The 27,822-nt window shown below is 39.9% G+C and overlaps 1 protein-coding gene across 1 annotated transcript in view; it reads left to right on the top strand.

Annotated features, from left to right (window-relative positions):
* LOC306737399 (zeta-sarcoglycan-like) overlaps positions 1–27,822 on the top strand; it is a gene marked incomplete at both ends in the record, with an annotated part of 307,646 nt that overhangs the window by 186,566 nt on the left and 93,258 nt on the right. Inside the window, one exon of the mRNA XM_079219130.1 lies at positions 27,068–27,169. Within this exon, the coding sequence (XP_079075256.1) occupies positions 27,068–27,169 (102 nt within the window). The remainder of the gene's footprint in view (positions 1–27,067; positions 27,170–27,822) is intronic.

Raw genomic sequence — 27,822 nt, 5'->3', positions numbered from 1 at the left:
TTTAATCACAGTGCACATGATAGTTAATCTCACCCTGCACAATAGAGCCGGCATAGACATTGTTGCTGTGGCATTTTGCACTGAAAGAAAATGTGCCGTTGCCATGCGTGGGATGCAAGCATTGTTTATTTTATATTTACATAGAAGTATATACAGAAATACACACAAGCACCGGAAAAAGAGATTTTCCCTTCCATAAGTAAGACAAAGGCATCTGCTGTGGTCATGATCATTGAGAGTGATTATATACTCTCGTCGTCTGTTGTCTGTTTCATCATCCTATTGTATTCTTCATCTCTCCTCTTGCACACAGCAACCCCCCCCCTCTCCCTCGTTGCCTCATCTCACCCCCTTCACGTCCCCTCTTTCCTCCTCCTCTCCTCTCCTCACTTTCCTTCCTCCCCCCTTTTTTCTTTCTCTCATGCTTCCTTCCCTTCCAGGCCCCCCATGGCAGATTCTCCTCGCCTTTCATGCTTAATCTTTTCTTGTCTTTTATCCCTCATCCCTCTGCTTTTTCTCCCCTCAACAATCTTGTCAATGGAGGCTACCCAACCCCTGTGGAAAGTCTCTCTCTCTCTCTCTCTCTCTCTCTCTCTCTCTCTCTCTCTCTCTCTCTCTCTCTCTCTCTTTGTGTATGTGTGTGATAGATTGCCAGACTTCCTGCCTGTAAACAGAGGGGATCAAAATAGATCAGTTTGATTTTCTGGTCCTCCTCCTGTTTTTCACCCCTGCGTTCTCTACGAGGAAGAAGGGGAGGAGACTGTGAGATGCCCCCTTCTGGTGGAGAAGAGGACTGAACGATAAGGGGACATATTGGTGATGGGGTGAAAATAAAGGAAAAGAGAAAAGAGGAGGTAGTGGGGAGAGGAAATGCTGCAGGAAATGAGCAATAGAGGAGACAACTTGATTGGAGGTGAGACAAGAAAGACAGGACAGACAGGACTGAAGAATGCAAAAGATGATACATTAAAAAAAAGGAGAATGTTGGAAGTGAAGAGAACAAATTATGTTTTGTGGACCAGAGGAATAGAGAAGTGATGAAGAGACAATATAAGATGAGGTGATTATGGAAGAGGAAACAAGTTCTAAAAGTGATGATCTGATTGCATTGTATCAATGGAACAAACCCAGTGAGGAGATTACAAAGCTTTTGATTTCAGCCTTGTAGTCACTCTCCCCTATGCTTCCTTTTGTTTTGCACACAAAACACACACACAAACACACACACACACATACACACACATACACACACACACACACATACACACACACACACACACACACACACACACACACACACACACACACACACACACACACACACACAGGTCCTCAGGTACATTATTGCTGATCAGCAGCACATTATTGCCATTATTATGTTTCCCACATTGTGTGACATTAACTTTTGAAAGGAAAATTGTCCTGTATTGGCCAGTGTGCAAATACAATAACACACTGATCAGCTCAGAGCCCTTTTAACATGGCAATTGTGCTCGAAGCAGAAAGAAGACACAGTGTTTTAGAATAGGTGAAACAGTGGCCTTCCTCTGAGTTTAAATTATTCTCATTGCAGTAAAATGTTCTTCTGTGTGTTATGCTATGATCATGAATGTGTTACTTTGAAAACAAGAGTGTTAACTGTATTCTGCCTGCAGTCACAATCAAACCTGGAAGCCACTGGGGAACAAGCCAGGACCCCAAAGCTTTCCGACACTCACCCATGCAGACACAACCACACACCTCCACTTCAAATGTTGGCACTTCAATATTTCATTTTCATTATTTTTTAATTCCTTTTCCAGTTAACCTCTCCCTAGTTCTGATAATTGTTTTTTGCGAACAATCTCTTCCTTTATTTTGTCAAATAAAGACATAAAAGACCTTAACCCTCGTGTTGTCTTGGGGTCAAAATGACCCATCAACACACATACATACACACTCGTACACGGGTCATTTTGACCCCCAAGACAACACAAGGGTTAAGAGCAGACCGGTTTTTGGCCCAGTAGGACCCAGTGTTTCAATTCAAAGTGTTTAGCAAGCTGAATAATATTTGGTGTGTTCTAATTTCCAACAAAATCTCTTCAGCGTCTTAACTTGAGAACTATCTATTGTACTTGTTCTTCATGCGGCCAACTAACATGCATAAATCTCCAGTTTGTAATTTGCAATATTAGGTTTCAGGTTTCACAAAAAAAACAGGTGCAACTACCCAACAAGAAGTAAACAAATAAGTAGTGAATGAGTGTAAGGGATAGCATGAATACAAAGGGGAAAAAGCAAGAGCTAAGTTAATTTCATTCCTATCTTTTCTTTTGCATGAAGATACTGAGAAAATACTTTCAATTGGTGTCGATTGGTGGTTTTGTATTACTTTATACTTATAGTGTACTCCGTCAATTACATTTTAGTCAGTTTGTTTTTACGATGCAGAAATACACAAGAGGTAGAAGAGCGGGGAGACATGGTTTAAGCCATGAAGCCCACTAACACAAGAACAATAATACTTTATTTCTCAGTGTCATTGTTCAGCATGACGTTGTAGACAGATGCAGAGACATTGCCATGGTTTAGAAGTAAGTGAATTGATCTCCTCACCACTGATTTATTTGTAAATTGTGACATATTATGAGGCAAGATCAATGTTTTGGATTATGTCCAATGGCGGTGTAAAAAAGGAAAAAAGAAACGGAAAACAATTTAATTGTGGAAGACAGGATATTTCTAGATACAGATGACAAATGATGATGGATGGTAAGAAGTATTAAGGAATGGCGGTATCATTGGGAATTCCTGTTCTTCTTTTGTCTTTGTATAGGAGGGTAGGTTGACATTTATTGCCTATTGCTGTCTAATGGGGATTCCCTTCATTTGTTGTGAAAGTGTATTCAATCACACTCGCTGTGGCATAAAGGGAAGGGAGGTTATGCCCCATGGACCAAACGTATGTGAGCACATTAATCTTCCGATCTTCTTATGAGTTCTTCCATTTCACGTATTACGCAGTCTCCTATGCGACATATTCAAGTTTCGAGGACACGTTCCCTGCAGATCCTGTGACACGACAAGAGAACTGCTGTGACTAAATGAGCCTGAATGACTTTGCTTCTTACTCATCTTATCGCTTAATCCCATTGCAGCGATACCAATGAGGACATTGTGCATTGTGAGTTTATTGTGTCGCAACACATACAGTATCTGATGTATGTAAATCATAAAAAGAGAGAAGACATGGCCGATCACTGGATGGCATTGCAACCAATAAACACAGCAAACAATGATTGATCAGTTTTCTGGAACGTGCTTAACACCTTCAGATAGCTTGTGTTGGAGTAGTAGTCGTATTTCACAAGTTAAATGTGTGTTTATAGATCTGTTTGTGTACTGGATGCAGAGGAGCTGCTCGTGTCTCAACAGGAGAATGCTTCTCTCTCTGTCTCTAATTTATCTTAGTTTCACATTGTCACAGAGGCTGGATGGTCAATTTCAAAGGGAACATTGCTCAACCTTTACAATGCAAACTTGGTACAGCAGACTTTGAAAGTGATGCAGAGACAATACAAAGGGAATCAGGATAATGAGGCCAAAATGGCCTTCTTTGAAATGGAAATGGGAATATATGAACCCGTCTAATGAGTAGTCTTTATTTTTGATCTGTTTTTGGGGACCAATCTATTCAAGTATGTATTGGGAAAAAAAAAGAAAAGAAACATGAGCCCTTTTCCATCTTCTATGGAAAGCAGGCAATGAACACCCTTGTTTACGTCTGCAGCGCTGCCCTCGTTAACCCTGTGCTCAGGTGACGCCTATCCTGCTTTTTCACTCCAGCCGTGTTCTTACACATCTGACATCTGAATTTAAGGCTGCACACTATAATGACTACAAGATTACCGGGTTTAGACACTGGAAAGGAGACCAGGCTAAACCTGTGTGGTGTTGAAGTGGAAACCAGGCTAGTTCTCTTTAGATCTGTGATGGAGAAGAGTTTGCTTGTCTTGCTTGTGTGAGCCAATCTATGCTGGCCGTGCTCTGTCCTGTAGTGGAAACCAGACAAGTAATCCTTTGTGTTGCAATGGCACTCTAAATCCTGAGTGATTGTTGACGTCTCGACAATTCAGCGCCTCTGAAACAGGATTCTCCAACATGGTACTTTCTAGTGAGTTACGTTTTTTTCCGCTGCCCCTGCCTCTCAAATGGCCTGTATTGGTCTGACTTTGCTGCAAAACAATAGCCGATAGTATAGGGTAAACAGCATATTCGCTTTGGAAAGGACCTTGGAGACCAGGCATTTTCATTTGACGGATACAGATGATAAAGATATTCCACTCTGACACCCAGCAGGGAGCAACTTGCCATCCAATTTCTTACCATTTCAGACAGAGAGAGAGAGGGAGGAGGATCCCTCTTGACACCTGCCGGCATCATATTTATTTTCTTTTGTGTCAGATAGAAAGGGATACTGTCGGAGAGAGGGATTGATGGATAAACAAAAGACAGGACTCGACACAAACTTTGCAAGGTCACACCAAAAAAAACAACTTTGCAACAGACGCAGCAGGAGTTCCTGAGTGAGGAATCAGACTTAGACTTTCTCTGTGGATTAGACAGTATGGTCTAGACCCACTCTTCATGAAAAGTGTCACAAGATAGCTGCTGTGTTTTGGCGCTTTATGAATAAAATGTACTTGATTAGACCGTGATACTTACATACAGTATGCTTATCTAGTAAACTGTGTTGAGGTGAAAAACTACTGCCACTGTTCTTTCAAAATCAGACAGATCTTAAATTACATAATGAGAGTGGTTATTTAATTGGTTGCTCTTCAAGTTCAGCAAGCAATCAGCAATGCAACAGTAGCTCTGCTTTAATGTTGGCTCGCTTTGCACGTGTACTGAACACTTGCATTACTGACACCTTCTGTGTCGTATGTATATGTCAGACACCTGTTGTTTGTCAATGCGGACATAAGTCAGTGTTGAATACCATCGGTACTTAAGAGAGAATCTCCTCTGAAGACAATAAACAGCATCAGATTCTCATTCATTCACAAAGGGCTGGAGTTCCCATGACAAGGGAAACAAAAATCCTGTTTTGGCCCACAAGAGGAGAGACTAGATATCTCTATTGGCCTTCTTAAAGTCGGGTTTGCATATATCTTCATGGTATCATTTTATTTTCACAGCCATTCTTCAGTAGCCAGGGAGGAGTGACGGGGAAAAGAGGGATGTTATGCTGCAGAAATCATGAACCGCTTTAAAAACTTTGGTGTCATCAATCTGTATTATGGGCCTTTTAGGGGGGAGTCACAGCAGCAGAATCAGGGGAACAAAATCCATCCTGCTCAGTCTGGCATCACATTCTGTAAAGCCTGCAAGGCTGCACATTCTTACACAGCACACAATGTATTAATGAATTGGAAGTTACAGATTACAGATTACTATGTGTTATGTCAAAGCTATTTTCATGTGAGAAAACCTTGACAGTAAATATAATAACTTTATAATCAGGCTAAAGTACATTTCATGTATGTATGTAAAAGTATGTACTATGACAAATAGAGTTTCTTCTAAGTACATGCTAGAGGTCAACTGGATTTTTAAGGGCCAATATAATAACGGTAGTTTTGAGCAGGACAAAGTAAATTAATCAGCCGTTACCGTAGCCATGAAGCTTGGGAGGGAAAATTCCTTTTCGGTGTAAACATGAATTATTTTCTATCTCTTTTTAAAATGTTGTTTATACTGCTGAATCACAGAACAATTGAATCTAGTTTTTCACTTGAGCATCGACGGACTGCAAAGGTAATCTCCCCATTTAGAAGAACTGACAACCACTCAGTTCTATCAGTGTAGAGGGATTACTGCAGGTTAATTCAACATGTTAAGGTCCGATGAAGTGGGTACTGCCCAAAGTATGCTGATAACAGCCATCACTCAATCTGAACGTGTGTGTGTGTGTTTGTGTTTGTGTGTGTGTGTGTGTGTGTGTGTGTGTGTGTGTGTGTGTGTGTGTGTGTGTGTGTGTGTGTGTGTGAAGAGAGATACAGTAATAGAGAAGAGAGAGAATGTGTCTCTTTCCTCCTCTAAACAACCTCCTCATTATTGCTGTAAATTTCTTTCTCGTTGTTGTGTTGGTTCATTGTCCCTGGAACCTGGACACCACCCACCGCCTCCATGGGAAAAATGACATGGCGCTGCTTGTTTTACAATCACACGGGACGAAACAGATACAGCTGAAAATTTAATAGCAGCCTCCAATTGTTTTCAATTTCTCAGAGGAATCTCTTTTTATGTCCACAAGACTTTGTTTTCCGATTTTACTTGTTCTCCAGTATTCAATTCATGGCCACCTGTGTCTAACAAGCTGAGAAAAGATACATTCTGCTTTCTATCGAACAAGTGATGTAATTTGTTTTTGTTTTTGAGGAGGTGGACGATGGGTTAATATTAGATGTGAAGTGTTTGATTTGCATTTGAAAGGTAGTAAAGATTCCAGCTATCACAGAACTTTTAAGCTTTTGAGGGATAAATATGCCTTTTGGTTCAAGCTGTAACCACATGTCCACTGTTGACTTCTCTTCGGAACCAGCTTCAAATCGAAGGCTAGAAATGTGTCGAAGGGCAATGGCGGTCTAGATCGACCCTTGCATGCATAACTGTGATGGGGATGGCAGAAGGAACGCACATACACATTAAGGATAACGGACCTGGTTTTGAACCAGGGCCTTCTCTCAATGAACTACAGTAGTATTAATGGCAACGCCAGTAGTATTCATCTTTACCAGTATTAAAGATTTACAATATATCAAAGTAACTCATTGTCTACAATAAAATCGGTCAGCTTTAAGCGGGGCCTTCCCTTAGGTCAGTGGCATACCATGAAAGGTGAACAACTCAGTGTTAACACCAATTAATCTAACTAGAGAGACACATTGACATGTCAAAGTGTGATGTATTGTTTCACAATTTAGTGATGACACTTTCAACAGCATATTTTTCGGGTTAGGGTTAAGTACGCCATCATTTAAAAAAAGCATGGTTCTCTCACTGTTTCTTGCCAAATGGTGTTTAAAGGTTATCACAATGTTGCTGCTTTTAAAGGTGGGCTCATTTTTATTTCTTTATACACTGCTGGGTAGGTTGTGAATTTCCCCCAGCGATCAATACAAACTTAATACATCATCATTTAAATGAATCTGCAATGTTATTAGACCTATTGAAAAGAATGTGGAGCAGTTCAAAGTACAATATTTGGCCCTCAAAATTGCATTGTAGTGACATTTTCTAAGCTTTATATTTCAGTTGTTATTAAGTCACTATCTATTGCCAACTGATATAACACAATGGTTTTTAAACCAATGGCCCACTGATGAAAGCCTTTGCATTTACAGTATTGGGTCCTGAGAAAGACGACAGTTTGGACATCTGGGAACTGAGTTCCCAAAAAACACCCACATTTAATGTTTATCGCCATAGGTGCTGCCAAAGATAATGGAACGGAGATCATCAGATTGTCACTGAAAGTGCATTACTTTCCACCACTGCACATGGGAATTTTTTTCCATCAGGGCCTGTTACACAACAGCTCCCCCGGGGCTGATAGGGGCTCAGTGTCGTGGTCAAGAATACTTGAACAAGTTGACTCTCTATTCTACCACTCTGCTGCATCCTTGTAAATTGGGGGGCCAGGCAGTCTTTCTATGGGTTTTGTTTGAATCCCTATTTGCCAGTTAATCTCAGAAGAGTACAAAAATGCCTCATCTGTCCTACAATGTTTTTAATGTCCACTATTAGTCCAACTGCAGGGTTTATCTTGATGATGTGTTGGAGCTCACTTACTGGGACTGTTAAGGTTGGTATTATTCCCCCAATTTGATGTTTTAAATCATCTGATCAAATAGTGCAGAAATACTCAACCAAACATTGAGTATTTCAATGTTTGATTGATTAGAGCATCACGAATGAAGCTCTGCCAACTTACTGACAAACATTTCAACTTCTTCACAAAGCATCCATCCAGTTCGCCATTGAACAGCTTGCTATAAGCAGCAACAGCACAAACTACTCGGTGTGCGTCAGCAGTAACACAACACAGCTCCAATAGATTTAAAGGCGATCAGTAAACAGTTAAATAAGGCTGATTCACATCTAGAATGACAAACTAAACTCCAAACCAAAGAGATTCAGATAGAAGCTACAAAAGTACTGATAGTTGAAAATAGAGAGACTTTAAAACAAAGTTTTCTTCATATTCTCTCACGAAGACACACACAAGTTTCAGCTGCTGAGGAGACAGCTAATGGGAGGAGACCATCAAAGGTCGGCTGTGGTCGGCCCTGCTGTGAGGCAGTAGTTGAAATGCATCATCGCAGCTCTGCAAACTGCCGAAAGCAGACCAACCTGGGCCCGTGGAAAAACCCTGTACAACAAAAGTATTTGTTTAAATCCACTAGGAACAAACCAAATAACTAATAGTAAGCTGATGATGATGATGTACGGAGCCTGCACCCTTGAGGACGCCACCCCTCTCACTTTCTGTGTCTGTCTTTCTTCTGACTTCCAGCTCTAGCTCTCTCTGCCATTATCGCCCTTTTCTGTCTCTCCGGCTCTCTCTCCCTGCTGCTCTCTATCTTTCTCCAACTTCCTTTGTCTCGCCTTTTCCCCCCTTGTCTCCCATGTGTGTACCTCCCTGTTTTCTTTCATCTCTTCTTCCTTCCTACCACTTCTTTCTCCATCCCTCTCAATTACTCTCTCGTGTTGTTTAGCCAATGGCTGTCTGCCGTGACTGACAGCATATAAACAATACTCTTGGGTTGTAGGCTAGAGGCGTACACACACACACACACACACACACACACACACACACACACACACACACATACACACAATCTCACTTACAAAGATGATTATACGAGTCATATAGGACGTTTGAACAAACAACGCGCTCACACATGCTTAAATTCACATAACAATGTTATATCCACGCCACATTAGAGCTGTGCATTGGCAAAACCTTTCCCCATCTGTCTACACACTGCCATGTACACACTGCCCTGATGTAATGGCAAGAGGCATACACACACACGTAAACAAACACACACCACCCATCACCTAAAGAAGACATACGTCACATAAACACAAAAAACACCAGCACACATACACACTTTTCCTATCTGTACATAGTGCTGCCACATACACTCACCTAAAGGATTATTAGGAACACCATACTAATACTGTGTTTGACCCTCTTTCGCCTTCAGGACTGCCTTAATTCTACGTGGCATTGATTCAACAAGGTGCTGAAAGCATTCTTTAGAAATGTTGGCCCATATTGATAGGATAGCATCTTGCAGTTGATGGAGATTTGTGGGTTGCACATCCAGTGCACGAAGCTCCCGTTCCACCACATCCCAAAGATGCTCTATTGGGTTGAGATCTGGTGACTGTGGGGGCCATTTTAGTACAGTGAACTCATTGTCATGTTCAAGAAACCAATTAGAAATGATTCAAGCTTTGTGACATGGTGCATTATCCTGCTGGAAGTAGCCATCAGAGGATGGGTACATGGTGGCCATGAAGGGATGGACATGGTCAGAAACAATGCTCAGGTAGGCCATGGCATTTAAACCATGCCCAATTGGCACTAAGGGGCCTAAAGTGTGCCAAGAAAACATCCCCCACACCATTACACCACCACCAGCCTGCACAGTGGTAACAAGGCATGATGGATCCATGTTCTCATTCTGTTTACGCCAAATTCTGACTCTACCATCTGAAGGTCTCAACAGAAATCGAGACTCATCAGGCCAGGCAACATTTTTCCAGTCTTCAACTGTCCAATTTTGGTGAGCTCTTGCAAATTGTAGCCTCTTGTTCCTATTTGTAGTGGAGATGAGTGGTACCCGGTGGGGTCTTCTGCTGTTGTAGCCCATCCGCCTCAAGGTTGTGCGTGTTGTGGCTTCACAAATGCTTTGCTGCATACCTCGGTTGTAACGAGTGGTTATTTCAGTCAAAGTTGCTCTTCTATCAGCTTGAATCAGTCGGCCCATTCTCCTCTGACCTCTAGCATCAACAAGGCATTTTCGCCCACAGGACTGCCGCATACTGGATGTTTTTCCCTTTTCACACCATTCTTTGTAAACCCTAGAAATGGTTGTGCGTGAAAATCCCAGTAACTGAGCAGATTGTGAAATACTCAGACCGGCCCGTCTGGCACCAACAACCATGCCATGCTCAAAATTGCTTAAATTACCTTTCTTTCCCATTCTGACATTCAGTTTGGAGTTCAGGAGATTGTCTTGACCAGGACCACACCCCTAAATGCATTCAAGCAACTGCCATGTGATTGGTTGATTAGATAATTGCATTAATGAGAAATTGAACAGGTGTTCCTAATAATCCTTCTGGTGAGTGTACACTTGCGCTGATGGATAGACATGGATCTGATAACCTCTTCACCTGATCAATCGCTCAATGCTCAACAGGCACGTTTCTTTTTTCCAAAAACACACACACACTCTACTACGCTTGCAGAGAGATTTATTTTCTTTTGCTTGTCCGCCTTTTATTGTTAACCATTTGAATCACATGTCTACCAACTCAGCTTATCTTGATCCCAGGCTTAACTTGCTTACAAGGTCATTGTAGTTAATTTGTTTTTTTGCTGCCACTTGATATCTGAAAAGTGCTCCATCAAAAACAAGGTCCCGGCCACACTGTGATGGATAACGTGAAGATGTAATCTAATGTTATGACAGACACTCAAAGGCTTCAATTCATTAATGAAATCTTTTAAAATGTCTCACAAACTGAGCCATCCAAGAGTGATGACTCTCCATTCAATCTACCAAATGCACCCTGCTACACTGGTTTCTTTTACAGTGATTTAAGGAAACCAAATAGAGGCAAAATTATGACAGAACATTGCCTATAGTGGTGAAAACAACAAAACAAAACTTTAAAGACAAATACAAATACTTTACTGAGTATAGAAATCATGCACAAGCCTTGATGGTCACCAAATCTCAAACCTACTGAACGCCTGTGGGATATTTTGGAGTGACAAATGAAGAACGTTGTCAGTGAACATTTTACTCAGGTTCAAAATCACTATTTTCTTTAACTTGCCTGAACTGTTCGTGAACAACATTTCATACTTCCAGCATTATGTTTTCTTTAAAACATATTTGAAATTAAGTTCTATAAACATGGAACTTCTATGAGACAGGGTTAGCCATGTTGTGACCTCATGTGTATCCCCGACCAAGGACATACATCCACAAAATGTTGTCACTTTAGCTGGTTCTCATCTGTCCATAATGCAAGACGAATGACACATGCGCAGACAAATTATTTATCGTGATATCAACATGTACAGGCACACACACACACACACACACACACACACACATCTATGGTAACTAGTCCGTCAGCAGAGTAGCCACTCATGATATTTTCCACTCTGTTTGGTATTCAGGTCATGTCAGTTCCAAGCAGACAAGTGACAAAGTAGTTGGCATGGGATTTAAAAAAGCAGAAGCAGTCACTTGTCCCTTGAGAAAGCCACTATCACATATCATTTTTGTTGTTGCCTATTAACTTTAGGGTAATAGCTAGATCTAGCATTACTAAGCATATACTTTTTTTTACATAAGTCTTTTGTTTTGTCCTTGTATTTTTCATTGTATTATACACCCCTTGTGTTTATAACATCAGCGATGAGATGCAGTGTGCAGTTTCAACTTGTCAGACCGACATAGAGAGAAAAAAATACTCACTTTTGGCAGCTTCCACCAGTGGGCAGAAATGACGGACATAAAAAGAAATACATGATGGATGAAGCCAGACATGTTTTGTCACTTGTTACTCAGTGTGTCACTCAAAAATTTGAAGCATCACAGACACTTAAGATAGTTAACTCTGTTCCCTTATTTTATTGTGTCTGTTTGCTGGCAATGCATCACTATAGGCCCCATAGATTAAAGCAGATTTATTTTTGTCATGCTTGTCACTCAGAAACATTCCCAACAGCGGAAGAAGCAATGCTCTCTGTGTGGGTGCTCTTCGGAGGCGAGTGATTGGCAGACAGGGGAGCTGGTGGTCACAGGATCCAGCAGTGATGATCTGTCACCCACACCCCATTATACCAGTCACATAGCTGGTAGCAGTGATGGGATGAATGCTGGGTCACCTGGTTTATTTTTCCACTCGTGCATGAGCGATGCAGACAGGCACACTCTGGGTGCATAAGTCAGGCATCACGACATGGCAGTGTCTAATGATACATCCAAAGTGGTGGGGCGGATACAATGCGGCACTTGCTATGCAAACACAATAAAAATGTGTTTGAAAAAAGTAAAGTGCTGATCTTTATATGCTCAACATGATAGTTTGTTGCATTTCCACTTGCTCAGTGGAAGTTTGCGTGCTAGCAGTGCCTCTCGCTCTATGAATACTAAAAGGGATCAAACTGAAGCTGCAGAAGCAAATTACAGAGCAAATTTGATTCCCCTATTCTGCAATTGCAAAAAGTAGTGACTTGATCGGGTATGACACAAGCTGGGCTTGTGTCATACCCGAGCATGTGTGACACATCACACATGCACCAGGAGGGATGTCAAGCAAACATTGACTCTATATTCATGTCATTAGTCCAGACAGGTGATGGTGGAGAGGGATTGAGGTCATGGCAACAGAGCCAGGATTAGATTTCGCCCCTGACAGACTCCATAATTGCGCTTACTCTCTTGACTAAGACTAAGAGGAGATCAGTGTCCAGTTGTTTGGGTTTAAGGACAGCAGCGAGGAAAAAGAAAGCAATCAAGACAGAGACCCTTGCTCACTCAGCTCAGTTTGAAAATGCTTCATGTAGCACTTTGAGGCTATTTGTAAGCAGTGCCAGAAACCTGTTACTGTAGCAATTTAGATCCCTGAAATTGTTGAATAAAAGTCAGAGTGTCTGGCCGCCAGCATTGGAACAGAGTTGCACTGAATTCATTACTGTCTGAAGGTTTCCTTTTCCTTTCAAATGAAACATAATTATTGTTACATGCTTTTGTAGCTGATAGATTGCTTTAACAAATGAGCAGCTAAACATTTTGCAGTGCATTGAAAAACTTAATTACGATATTTATACATTTACATTGTACTTTGGAGGACATTTTTGTGGTGAAAACGTTTGACCTGAATCAGATTTGATGTCTTAATACCATAATAAATGTTTCATTTGAGGTGAGTCTCAAAACGCTTGAGCTGCAGAATAGTTGCGTGTCGCACATTAAATGCAATTTCATTATGGAACGCAAATGCATTATGGATTAAATGTGATCCCTGTGTTAGGAAGGCAAATAAATGACTGCACCCGTACTGAATATCAGCAAGTCAATATTAGCACTCTCACTTGTCACCGTTTAAATAGTCCCAGTTCAGACTTTTAAGCTAATGCAGAACATGAATGTGTGGGCTGAACTGCTGTTGGGATTTGTGTGGCTTTCACAATGTATATGCAACTGTAGAAGAGTCACTGCAGATTCAGACACTACATGCATCTACCACTTCTGCAATTGCCTTTTTTTTCTGTTTTTGCTTGCCATTAGACAAAATGAAATAAGTGGCATGCCATTCAACCATGAATCTCAGTCTAACCCACACATATAAATCTTGTTTTTATCTTTACAACTTTACCTTGCTCTTAACCTTAGCAATTTATACATTATAGAGGCGCAGCTTTTGCATCCACAGCTACATCAGTTTCAAACATTAGAGCTTTGGTGATTTATCAAACCTTTTCTTGTGATTTATCACCAAACCCTGCCGAACATTACTGAGCAATTTAATACCAAAAACGACTTTCTCTTCTCAGAGTATTGAGAGCAGACAGTACATTGTATCCGACAGATACACAACTGTTGTGTTCCTCCTTCTGACATCAGTGTTTAAACCTGTTTCAGATTGTGTCTTCGAACATGTTTTGCAGCTCAGAGGGCCTGAATAGGAGGCACTGAAGCGCCGAGACAGAGCGATACTGACAGAGAACCTCTCACTAGTTCCAGAGACTGGTCATGTCATTCTTATATCACTTACAGCACCAATAGGCAGAGGACAAACACACTCTTTTGTCTGGCTCTGCAAAGGAAATTAAGTGTGCAACACACTGCAAGCATTAATATTTCCTCAGTGAGTAAAACAAAGAGAATTTGAGTTGGTTATTATATTTAACTAAATTAAATTAAAATAATTATATCTAATGATTTGCAGAATCAGCACTGAGCCATTGATATATTTAATAATATATAAAAGGACATATTGCATATAGTAGGAGCAGTTCTAAAAATGTGATCAAAGTTTTTAGACTTGACAAAACAATCGGTATATGTGGCCTTCCCACAATTATTACTTTTAAATGCTTGAATATTTCCTCCCAACATATTGAAAGTCATTGAAAAGTTCTGGGAATCATTTGAGTGCGTAAATTCCTCATCTCACCACCGGGCCCTGCAGGATTACTTCCTTACTCTGCCCCATGAACTAGCATTGGAGGTTCATTTAATTTGTTTTACGACAAGACAGAGAGAAGGTGAGAGCTGTGAAGCAAGGAGAAAAAACCCAAGTGCGAAGAGGCATGCGACCCTTGCTGTCATTTGTCACTCAGACTGTCTCTCAGGCTGCAGAGGTGAAGTAGGACACAGCTGTTGGTGAAAGCGAGGTGATGTTAACTGCACTTGTCACCGTGTTCCCTCTGTGATTTTGTGTGCGATTTGTGCGGGTGAGAGGTTTGTGTGAAACGAGCCAAGCAGCGGGAAACTCTGCTGTCATTTGTCAGTCAGAGGTGATTCGGGACGCAGGGGCCGGCTCGTACATCGGAGACAAGTGCGCACTCCGCTTGTGGACAATGAGGGATGTCCGTTCGTGTCCAGCCGCGGTCAAACAGAAAGCACGGCCCGGTACTTCAGAAAGGTTAACTTCTGTCCTCCTGTGATGGCTGACACATCATGTAGTCCCCTGTAGCTATATCACTGTCACTGAATCTTCATTTAGAAATAGAGACGATGAAACATCTTTGTTGGATTTACACTTTTAGATTATAAAATGCTCTATTAAAGTCAAACACCCTCATTGCTGGCTTTTGCACATTGAAGGTTTGACATGGACAAGCTGGTATAACTGTTGTTAACCAGAGCCCCCCGGCACCTATCATCGGACAGGAAAGAGAAAAATAAGTCAAGTGACGTTTCGTAAAGTATCTCCGGAACCACAACGTTGATTAACTTCATTTAAATTGCTGAAATACAGTAAAGCCTTGTGGGAATATCTCTGTATATTAGTCCCTGAAACAACCTTGTTGCATTTTCGACTCTGGAGGCTTCTGTTAAGGTGGAAGGTTTCTTAGACTGCGCCACATGTCTTCGTCAGAGCTTCATGTACATTTTATTACCCAGCATGCCCCAAACATATGGTGAGAAGGCATAAAGCGTAGAACTTTTACATTTTTGAACCGAACGACACAGTTTTTTGACTAAAACTCCAAGGTAACTCCCCAATGCTTTGTTTTATTGTGATTTTCCTTGAACCATGGAGTTGGAACAACTCAGGAACGGCTCGACAAGGCATTTTGGGGGAATCTTGATAACATTATGCTCAGATCATGCCTGGATGTTCATAGTTATGATCAAAATATGGTATAAAAGTGAGTTATTTGAACATATACATTTTTCAACTAAAGTCTGAAAAAAATTATATAAAATAACACAACTATTATAACTCATAGGGGGTTCATACGACTACTTGAAGAATGGGTAGAGGGAACCGCAGAGCGCCTGATCCAAGTATGGGGTATCAAAGGTTTTAATAACTTAATAACTGGAAAGTCATCCCACATTGTTAGCACCATCTGTTGTAATGCTCAGTATTGACTAGGAACCTTGGGCCATAATTCAGAGTCTTCTATCTCCCGTATTGTGTAGAGGAGAGATTAGTACTGCAACATAAGTATCTTTTTCAATGATCACTTTCAGCTGCATCTTCAGCCCAGGGTCGTCCTTTGCTAACAAAGACCTTCTGCCCACACCCTCTTTTATTTTCTCAGCAAAAGGCATCAGTTATATTCAGTTATTATCTCCGGCAGGAAAAACGTGTGTGTGTGTGCGTGTGTGTGTGTGTGTGTGTGTGTGTGTGTGTGTGTGTGTGTGTGTGTGTGTGTGTGTGTGTGTGTGTGTGTGTGTCAGTGTCCACCTCTGGGTCTGTCCACAGCTAATCTCGCATTCTGCTGCAGCAACATAATATTGTGGGGCTTACTCAAGGACCTCTCATGGTTGCAGTGACTCGCAGTTTCTCAGAAAACCTTTTATAAACTCTTTTATACTGCCATTGACTGCCTGCTGACTCCTCACTCACTACTTTTAACTGGCCCGCGACCAGTAGGGGCAGCGAAGGATAAGAAAGCTGAGTGCACCCTAAAAGGCCATAAGGGGAAACCATGGACTCCAATTCAACTCAATTAAATGTATTTTGTATAGCCCAAAATCACAAATGTGCCTCAGACGGCTTTACAATCTACACGCATACGACATCCTCTGTCCCGGGACCTCACGTCGGTATTGGGAAAATAGTTTGCCCACTTTTTTAATAATGTAAAACAAATGGACTTGAAGCCTACATTAACGCTCCAAGTCACGGCCACACCCATGAGACAGAGCTGTCTGCACAGAGCAGCTGCAGTACATCTGACATCTGCATATATTTAAAAGAGAGAACACCTGGTGGAGATGTGCACTTCACCAGCAGGGGCTTCCCCCTCTTAGCTGACTAGTCGACTTATTGGTCATTTCTTTCTTAGCCGTCACATATTTCTTTAGCCGATTTGTATGCTTTTTTCATGCTGAATGACTTATTTCCAAGAAACTTATGAGCATACTGGTAAACACCATATTTTAAGTGGTGCTTTTGTGTGATCCTTTGTGAAAAATCTATTTTACAGATATGTTGATTAAATAACTAATCGATTAGTCGACCAAATCGTATCAGTGTTATTAGTAAACTAGGAATGACTTTTGTCGAGGACAGCCTTTCACTCCACTTGCACTTTTCTAGTTGCTCCTCCATTCAGCGACGTCGTCTCTTAATTAAGGTGCCTCAAGCAGAAGTAGCCTGTAGAGTGAGTGCAGAGGTTATATGCAGACAGGCAAATAGGCGAGGCTAATGAGTTGAGTTAGTCTACTGATTGGTTGTGGTGAGCTCAGCACATCTCTGAAGAACTCCCTGACCCATCCAGTATGGATAGTGCTTGTGACAAATTAGATCATCTTTGTTGAGTCAAGATGCGCTTCATTTTCTCATTTCTCTGATGAGAAATCGTAGTTATTGTATTTTTATTTATTGGGGTTTTATCAGGAACCACACCAACTAACTTAACTGAGATAGTATAAAATGTATTCATGTAATTTGGCTAGGGAAATATCACAGTGCATATAGAGTGTTTTAGTGATCGGAAATGCCAGTCAAATTATTATTTTACCAAATCTAATAATTGTATTTTTTTTGCAGCTGTCTCTTCAGAAAAAGAAAAGCTTCAGATGGAGGTGTGCATTATGTGTGTGTATATAACAGGCTTAGCAAGGCACATGTGCTTTGTTTTCTGTTTTTTAAATATATGTGTACACTCAAAATCTATCCAACCAAGAAATATGTTTATTGCAGGTCAGACACTATGCAAACAAAAGTCAACAGCAGAGACACTTGTGCTCATCACATAAACATGATTTGGTATCATTGCTGTAAACGGAGCATTATCATGGTCCATCGTGCATGTTGTTGTAGTCAGTAGACAAAGGCACACAATGCTCATTTAGATTCCAACAGAAGGACTAAATACATGCATCCTAATTGAAAAGAATAATAATTGTTTTTGGTGGGTCTAATTGAGTACAGATGTCTTAACAGACTACTTAAATTGTATTCAGAGCTATAATATGCACATTCATTCCTCTATGTAGGACATTCTGTCATCTTAATGCTGTCTCTCTACTCTCCCTGCTTTTAACCACTACCCCATTTCATTTATCCATTAGAGTCTGATCTAATCACTATAACACTTTTTTTTATTTGAAATGTCAAAATAACAGTAAAAGCTTGCACGAACAAACTTGGCAGGGGAAAAAAACAAAACATGCACAATATATGGGCAATTCCTCAACATAAATCCATCAGGGCTAGGTTTGTCTTTTTAACAAGAATATTGATCACCTTCACTTTACAGCTACAGTCAATATAACTGAAAACTTCCTGTTGAAGTTTCTAAAAGAAACGCCTCGTGAAGGACCCCCTGAACAGCTGGAAGTGTTTTTAATGTGAAGCAGATGGCGGAAGTGCAGAGTTTGCATTACAGTTAATGGCAGCAGCAGCAAATTAACAAAGCACAAGGGAGTAGATCAACAATGCTTACTTTTAAAACAGGAGAAACTACACATAAAGGCATGTCTCGAATAATTATTGTCTGATTCTCGACCTGGGCAGTATTTGTGAATGTAAGGTATTACAGCTTTTCCCTCGCTTGCTTGCTCAGAAATGACTTTTTTTAATCCTACCTTAAAGTCTCAGGACAGGAAATTACTTTGGCTACATGACATGCCACAGCATGCCACACCTGCTTCAATTTTAAACATGGTTTAGCAGAGTTAAAAATCCATTTCTTAGTCCAAGTCTGGCGGTGTCCGTGCCATGCCAGAGCGCTAGACGATCGAGGAAGTTGTGCAGTTTTAGCAAAGAGCAAGGAAGAAAGATAAGGAGTGCAGTGGAGGAGGGAACGAGGTGAAGAGGAGAGGAGCGAGATAAAGAAAAAGATGCTATACATGCACCGGCTGTTGGCATCGAGCCCCGAGGGAGCTGTTAAGGTAGCTTGACTTTCTCAGCAAACTGCCTCCTGTTGAAGCAGTCAATAATTTCAATAAGGCGGTTGCCTCTAAAAGGGATTTTAGGGACTTGCAGTATGAGGTTGAAATTTCCAGAACGACCTAATTTAAGTCGCTCCCCATGCTACATATATCAAACTACATATGGAATGGTAAGTCATACAGCATACATTTACAAATAGAGCTTGTATCATGACGTATATATCTGTAGCTTTTTTCGTACCAAGGGAGAACTTCGAGGTAATGAAGCATGAACTCATATGGTTGGTTGCAAGGAAGTGAGTCATGTATTTGAAACATATGTGAAGTAAAGTTTTAATTTCTTTATTTTTTTATTACCAAATCATTCTATAATGACAACCTCCCCCTTTATAGTTATCACTGCATAGTTAAAATAACAATCACTTAATTGCGTTAAATTCCATCGACTAATAATTTAACATCATTAAAATAAAAGTAATTTTCTCAACCTTGACCATCATATGCAGTAATGTATCCAAATCATCAAGGGCGACCAAAAAACTCACAAATTGCTATCAGTGAATCACTTCAGCTATTTCCTCTTCTGTTTTCTCTCTCTCTCTCTCTCTCTCTCTATATATATATATATATATATATATATATATATATATATATATATATATATATATATATATCTCTTTCTCTCTCTCCACTTTGGGTCTGCTGGCTGACATAAAAGGTTGTATGAAAAATTACAACGGTCCTGAATATTAGAAATGCCTGCAAAATACTCTCCCAGCCTCCATCACCACAGGGACACATGGTTTTATCGATTGTGTGTGTATTTATATCTGTGTGTATGCGTGTGTGGACACTGGAAGTCATGGTGATCGGTACTTTGTAAATGGCCGGTGTGGGTGTTCTGTGTGTATAACCTTGCATATGGTATGCTTTCACGCAATGGGACAGTTTGCCAGTCAACCTCTTTATGATTAGGGAATCTATCATTATCTCAGAAATTAAAGAGGAAATCCACCCAGTCGCACACTCTGTTGACCTTGCAAAAGCAAAACTCTCACACACACGTACAGCTGGCACCAATATGTGTCTTGTCTGGTCACGATGCGATCTAAATGCGATAGAGCTACATTGACCCTCACAGTGCAGTGTATGCACCGGTCAATTTTTGTACATGTTTACAAAGTTTTAAGCACCATAAACTTAATGTTATATACTTAAATGTGTTTTTCTCTGTTGTGAAGTCCTTGTCATGCGCTCATGAATGACTGCTTGTTTATTTTTGCACCAAAGACCAATGTCTATTTAATTTCTGAAAATGATGTCGCTACCAGGAAACCTGATATTTATGAGACAAGGTGAACCGCGTTTATTTATTTAATCTATGTGTAGTTAAACCAAATAAATAGGAAGATGCAAATAAGCTAAAATAGAATGAATAATGCAAATCAAGCAATAGAGAAATGGTTGACTAAATAGTCCCAAAGCTTACTTTGTAAAAGGCCAACTACTTTTAAGCCAGATCATTTAATGCTTTATAAAGAAAGAGTATTCAAATATTACTTTGATTTTGAAATGCGCCTTTTTTTCACATGAATTCAAAACCACAGCTAACGCAGTGTCAAGAAAGTGTGTCAGTCGATGTGATCTATACAGAGGATTGTTCTTCTGAAGTCGTATTTCTTATGATATCCATCCATTTGCCTTTCTCTGCTCTCTCTCTTACTCTAAGGTAAGTAGTATCAGTGTGCTTGAATTTAACCCTGAAGTCCTTTGTATTTGAAGGTTCATTGATTCTGAAAACCTTTCTCGGGTACTTTTAACGAGAGATGTGGGCGGACGAGGGAGAATGAAATAGGTGGAAAGAAAAAATAACTGCCACATATGGACAAAGAGGAACATGGTCCATAATTAGGGCTGCATGGGATTTTGTTTCCAGTCAATTAGTTTTTCCCTACAGTCTCTGTAGGTGTTTGTATTGTGTGTGTGTGTGTGTGTGTGTGTGTGTGTGTGTGTGTGTGTGTGTGTGTGTGTGTGTGTGTGTGTGTGTGTGTGTGTGTGTGTTCGAGAGAGTGAGAGAGAGTGTGATTAACTTGTGTGTGCATTCTCACTGTACATGTTGTGAAAGTGTGTATGCGTTACTATTTGCATTAAATTTTTTGTTTAATTTTGTATGTGTCCCCACATCCAGTCCACCAGTCAGGCCCTTCTTTTGTTTTTGTATTAACATTGCGTCCAAATTAATGTATGTGTACAAACTAATTTTGCATTAACAACGAGATGGATGTTTGAACTAATCAATGATAGTCACTGCAGGAAGAAGCCTAAGTAAGTTAAGATAAAGTCTAAAATATTTCTTTACCAACTGGTAAGTGGCACCAGGTATGTAAGACATTGTCTGTCCCGGGACCATCTCAGGTCCCCCGGGATTTAGGACATGTATTTATTTATTTTCGATATAATTTGCTTCCGTCCTGTTAAATGGGGGACCAGGGGTCTGACACTTACTGTGCCTTACAGGTCCACAAATATACTCCAATAATGAGTGCCACGGACACAAAATGTATCTCTTCCGCTCACAGATAGATAGACATAGAATCAAAAGAACATACAGAGTTAAATAGACATGCATACATACGTGTGTGTGTGTGTGTGTGTGTGTGTGTGTGTGTGTGTGTGTGTGTGTGTGTGTGTGTGTGTGTGTGTGTGTGTGTGCGTCATTATCATTGTGCTGGGAGTTGTTGATTTTTCCCTGGCAAACACTGTCGATGGAAGGCCAATTCAATTGGCAGAAAAAGAGAAACAGACATTCAGACAAAGCCAAGCAGAATATTGTTTTTCTGATTTGTGATTTATGCCAAACTGACTAATTTGCCAGCTTTTATGTTGATTATTGATTTTGCTTAATTACTAAAAGTATGTTTTCTGTGCCTATGGAGTCAAACAAAATTGGCAAAAAGAGCAATGATGTGTTTTTGCGGCCTTCTTGTTGTATTTCATCTTGCCCTTGCCAACGGAGCCCTGTGTATATATATATATATATATATATATATATATATATATATATATATATATATATATATTACAGGATATATATCCACAAAGATATGAGAGAGATTTTGTTTCTGAAAGGCAATCAGATGAGGTGAGACAGACAATACAACCAGTAGCTTGATACATGCACATGTGGATTCACCACAAGCACTCAATGCTGCACCAGTTTATTAGGAAGCTAAAATAGTCGAGAGTGATCTTTGTGAGATAAAACATCTGCTGACATTTAAATGGGAAAAGCCTTGATACAGAGAGTAAGTCTGTGATGTAAGAACGGAAATCAATATTTGTTAGATCTCAAGAAGCAGAGATAGAAGTATAAAATCAGAAGTGAATATATATATACAGATATGAAAAAACAAACAAAACAAACATAGCATACAGTTTGTGAATTTCAATAGGCAAGTTTATGACAAATCAACAGAAAAGATGAATACTGTGTATACACATACAACTTTTAAGTGAGTCAGTTGGCTTCTTACTTTGGAAAATATAGTCAAGGTAAGAATACAATTACCACATCTGCAGATTGAAAATATTCAAGTGAAATAGAAAAACAAATTCTGCTGTATTTATGTTATCCTTTACTTACGTCCGGGTGGCTGAAAGTCTGTTTGCAACTTTTAATTAGGAATAATCTAAAGGTCTAATACAAATCCTTGCTCAATTAGAAATACCTTTTAACGGGATTACCAGAGTGGGCTTTTAATTGAAGAAGAAAACAGCTCTGCTTAAACGCATATTACAACCTCCGATCTGTTTTCCAAAACTAGTTTCACAACAATGTGAGAGAGCTAGAGAGAAGAAGAACAAAGAAATGCCCGACAAACAGATTCAAGTAGAGCGCTAAACAATGAATAGAGAGATTTACCCATTTGCTTCTGTTTGTTGATGAATTCCCATTGTATTCTGGGCTTTGGCAATATTGTTCCCAGTACCATTCATGCCAGTGATGCAAACTGCATTGAAAATTAACCCAAAAGACAAGCAGTTTGTAACAGAGGAAGAAAGAGGGAGACCTGTCATGTTCAAGCAGAATGTGGCTTCTGTGTTGGACAGTGGAGCACTGACGTGGAATAAAACCTCCTGATTAATGTAAATTAACGTCGTCGTCGTCATGTTTTTGGAATTGAGAAGTGTGACTGTGAGAGGAATACAGAGGCATTGCAAGAAATGTAGTTATTGTAAATGTGTTTAAACTAAGCTAATTCTGTACGTGTGTAGTGTGTAGTCCAGGTAGTGATTGAGTTTGTCATTCCCCAGGCCTGTTATGTTATGGTTTATTGAAAGAGCCCAATGCTCCACTGTATATTCAGCATAATGACTATAGATCCAACAACACCACTGAAAAACTCTGGCTGGTTTACCTTATCGATCTGACACACTCTTATCGCTGTGCCCTGCTCCCATTTGTAGGTGTGTGTGAGTGGATTACATATATGGGGTTAGGATTGGTTTTGCTAATATGGTGAGGTTTGTTTGATTACATATTTGCAATAAAAATAATGAATGTTAATTAAATTTCGGAAACCATTACCTTGAACAGGTTACTACTCAGATTTCCAAAGATAAGGATTTTTATTTTCAAATAAAGTGGTAATACCTTCAAATCCACGTCTTAGAATTCAGAGTTTTTAGGTTTGTGATCCACTTACTTTACATTGAACAAGAGTAGTTTATGTTATCATCGTTTGCTAAACATTAATAACTAAGATGTGGGATTCATGCAAAATCAATTGGAAAGTCCTGCACAGAGCCCAAATAAAACTTAATTTAATTGACAATCAAAAATACATTGTTTTACCTAAGTCACCGGATCCAATCAAGACACAAGTCAAATTACAAACAAGAATCACTGTACATCTTAATAACTCATAAAAACAGACTTAAAATTAATCTCAAGATCCATATTCACACATGAAATCAGGAAACAGAAGGTATTTAGAAAGATATTACATGTTTTATCATGACAGTTAACGAATAGAAAAGTGTGCCCAACATAAATCACGTAAGTGCAATGCAATATCAACAGCAGCAGAAGGAAAATGCAGTTTTTTTAGTACAGCGTTTCTCTCGTCCCCGTTCTCTCACAGAGGAGAGGAGCACAATGTAGCTCCATCATCGATGGTGTGAGAGTTGTGATTTTCTCCTCTTTTAGGTTTTGCATTTCACCAGCTGACCTGACCCCATCATCCATCTCCTCTGCTCATTGTCTTATCCTCCCAACGTATATACTCTCTCTCTCTCTCTCTCTCTCTCTCTCTCTCTCTCTCTCTCTCTCTCTCTCTCTCTCGTGCCTTGAGTACATTTCTAATGTGGAAGGCTTCGTTGGTTTGTTGCACCTAACAATTAATGATAATCTGCTGCAGCACTCTCCTCTGAACAGAAGTTCTATCTCCATGGACAGTTTCATGAACATTTGTGTACACGGGAAGAGAGCTGGGAAACAGGGAAGCAAGACTAACTTGTTGTCATCGAGCGACTCATTCTGTGTTCGAGTTACTCCAATTGAAGGCTGAATTAGTTCAATCCACATTGTTTGTTTGAGGTTTTAGTTTCTCGAGCCTGAGCATGCTGTAAAAGAAAGTGTTTCAGATTTACCAGGAACACCACTGTCATGATTATTTTTTTGGTTTAATATCTCAATTAAAAACAATGAGAAGTGGCAATAACAAAGTGTATATATGTATATTCAAATATGCTACATTGTTTATAATCTCAATCATTCAACTCCATTATCTTGGTGATTGCCACTGCTCTCTTATCAAACTGGCTGCATATGCAAACAAGGCTATGATATCAGTGTTTTAAATTTAAACTTCTATATGCATCAAAAGACATACTGTGTGTTTCCACGAAATCTACTACAATACCCATAACCACTCTGAGCGAGCACAGGATCAGAGCAGCTGTTGCATTTGCTCTGCTGCCTCCGCTGTCACTCTCCTAAGCACAGATTTGACATGGTACAGTAGCTGCCTCTTTGCTCTGCAAAAGCCCTTACCACCATCCTGATACCCTGCATGGCTGTTTGAAAGGAATGTAATCTTACCATGTAAGTCTGATCCAACAATCTCTCGAGCATTCACTCGTGTGGGATCTGTAAAGATCAGACATGGAATTGTGATGTAAACGACTCAACACAAATGTGTTTACAGGACTCAAAGTTTCATTAAGATGTTTTTGTTTTGTTTTTGTGAAATTGTAAAAGGGCTTATCAGCCTAGTAAAAGCAGTAGAGCACAAATGTGTATCTGCAGCAATGTCGTTATGATTCTTGTTTAATTATTGTTTTGTCCTTCAACTTTTTAGACCATGTCCTGATCCAATGAGGCTGGGAGAAAATTCGGGAAGAAACCTATTTAAGTCGTTATTTTTCATTTTGGTTATTTGTACGGTTGAATATAAATAGGGACATAAAGGTTACCATGAATTCATAATTCATTCATAATTCGGTGGGAAAGGGAAAACAAAGGTCTAAACAATAAAGGCAAACGTATACAAATGTTAATCAAAGTAAAAAATCAAGCTATAGAAATCAAAGCTTCGGATTATTCGGATGTAAGTATGATTTTTATTTGAAATTGTGTAATTTGTGATTGCAATGCATTGACCTTTGTTTGAGGAGGCTCTCCACTGTGAGCCAAATCATCCCCCTTTTGCTACCTAACCTCTGGTGCGCTCTCTTCTATAACTCAATGGGTTTTCTCAGCAGGGAATTTTTTTTCATCTATCTTTCTGACAAGCTGGAATGTGTTCCCGGGGTTTTCTGTCCACATTGTAAGCTAAAATCTCAACACCATGTCGTTATGACAAAGATAAATCTACAAATGTTTGGAGCATTTCAAAACTACATCCCTCATGAGGCTTTGACAGTTTGCCGATGGCTAAGACTCCTGGGATATGTTTTAGCTGAATGCTAGCAAAGTAAGTGCAACATGTACATGAAGTGGAGCGTACCATTGTCTCGACAGCTGCCCATCCTTTAGGGGGCATTTATTGGTTATTGCAAGTTGCTCGTTGATGTTGAATATAGGTATTAATAATTACATGCTTGCATTAAAAAATACATCCCTAACAGACTGTTACAAATGTTCTCTGTAAAACAGGATCTTTCTGTGGAGGAAGCAGACCTCTGTGAATACATGATATTCCCATATCTCATCAATATTACACTGCTCATCAACGACTAATGTTAATAACTAACTGATTAATTAACTGCTGATTATCTGTAGATCATTAAATCTCTGAACATGTCTTAAATTGTCTAAACCTACGACACTAAGTAGTGGAGATCTCTTAAATGCTGACAATTTAGCAAATTTGCAAGATGAAGCAGATTAAACAGAAACGTCATTCATGTGGTGTCTCCGTAAATGTAAGACACAAATGGAATGAACAGCAGTTAAATTGTTCCCAAATATACATTTATAAAGTTAAGATTTGATGGGTAAATACTCAACTAACAGTTTGACAACGTTGTGCCTTCATCCTGGTGCTGTCCTTTCCTCTGGCTTCCATGTCAGGTAGCACTGCTCCTAAAGTCAGTGTTGAATCATCAGAAACTGAACCTGTACATTGCCAGATCACAATGAGAGTTTAGTGAGAGAATTAGACCCCTGACCCATATAACAATGCAGTCAAGTGCCATTTCATTCGATGATCGCGGCTAGCTAATTGTCCCAAATAGCATGTAATTGGGTAATTTTATGGATACAGAATCAGATGCATTGTTATACTCGGGAAAATGTATCTCAGTCTGTTTGAAACCTGAGGGCAGTTGAACCGTAACGTTTCCTCTAACTGAATCCAAGTCTGTTCCACCTCCATCCACAGAGGCTCCTGTATGAATAACTGATGAACTTACCACTGTTCTCTGCCTTGTCTGTCTTTATTACTTTGTGTATTATAATGATACCCTTTAAGTAATGGATGTCTGTATCGTTTATAAACACGACTTAGACAAGTCTTTAGAATGTAGATGAGCAAAGTGAATCCCTGAATTCTTTGGCTCTGTGGAGAAACTATATGTCTGTAATAAATAAAATGTTCATTGCTTGTACTCTTGTGATTCATTTCATGGACACATATTTGATCTGTCTCTTTCTGTATGTGTCTCTGTCTTTTTAGGATGGAATGGGGAATCTGCAGGTCACCAAGGAAGGTGTCCGATTGGAGGGAGTGTCCGAATTCTTATTGCCTCTATACGTCAAAGAGATCCAGTCTCGTAGGGTAAGAAGTGTGTATATGTGTTAGTGTGTGTTTGTGTGTATTTATGTGGCCCTTCCAACCCCTATAATGAGCAGAAATCAGATGTCCCCAGCAGTCAAGGTCTATTCGTCATGTATGTGACACATTAGGAGGCTGCTTATGATCCAGCAGTCCTCCATATCTCTATTCATCATACACAGGGTCATCATTAATCCTGTCAGCTGAGGCAACATGGACACTATGTCACTCTATATAGGACAATCATTTGACACTGTGTGTATGTGTGCTTGAGTGTGTGTGTGTTCATATGTATGAATGGTAAGCAGGCGGGGGATTGACTGTAATAGTGTCACACTGTCACAAACACATTGCCTGTCTGTGTGTATAGAGCGGGGGAGTGGATTTTCAATTGCACAGCAAGAGATTAATGGTGTGATGGAGTAGGACAGAAGGATATAGAGCAAGTGACATTTATGGAAGATGCTACACCGATTGCAATTTTCTTGGCCGATTCTGATCTGTCGATTCCAATGTTTGCCGATTCTGATTTTCTTTCGAAGAACTATAATTGACAGCAAGGCTCCGAGCAGACTAACATGTTTTTTTTTTTTTTACCACCGTTCACCGTACTGCCATACTACTTCATTTGTATCATATGTAGTGGTTATTTGAAT

Source organism: Taurulus bubalis, assembly GCF_910589615.1.
Source record: "Taurulus bubalis genome assembly, chromosome: 6".
Classification (NCBI taxonomy): domain Eukaryota; kingdom Metazoa; phylum Chordata; class Actinopteri; order Perciformes; family Cottidae; genus Taurulus; species Taurulus bubalis.
This window is presented reverse-complemented; position numbering and strand designations above follow the sequence as displayed.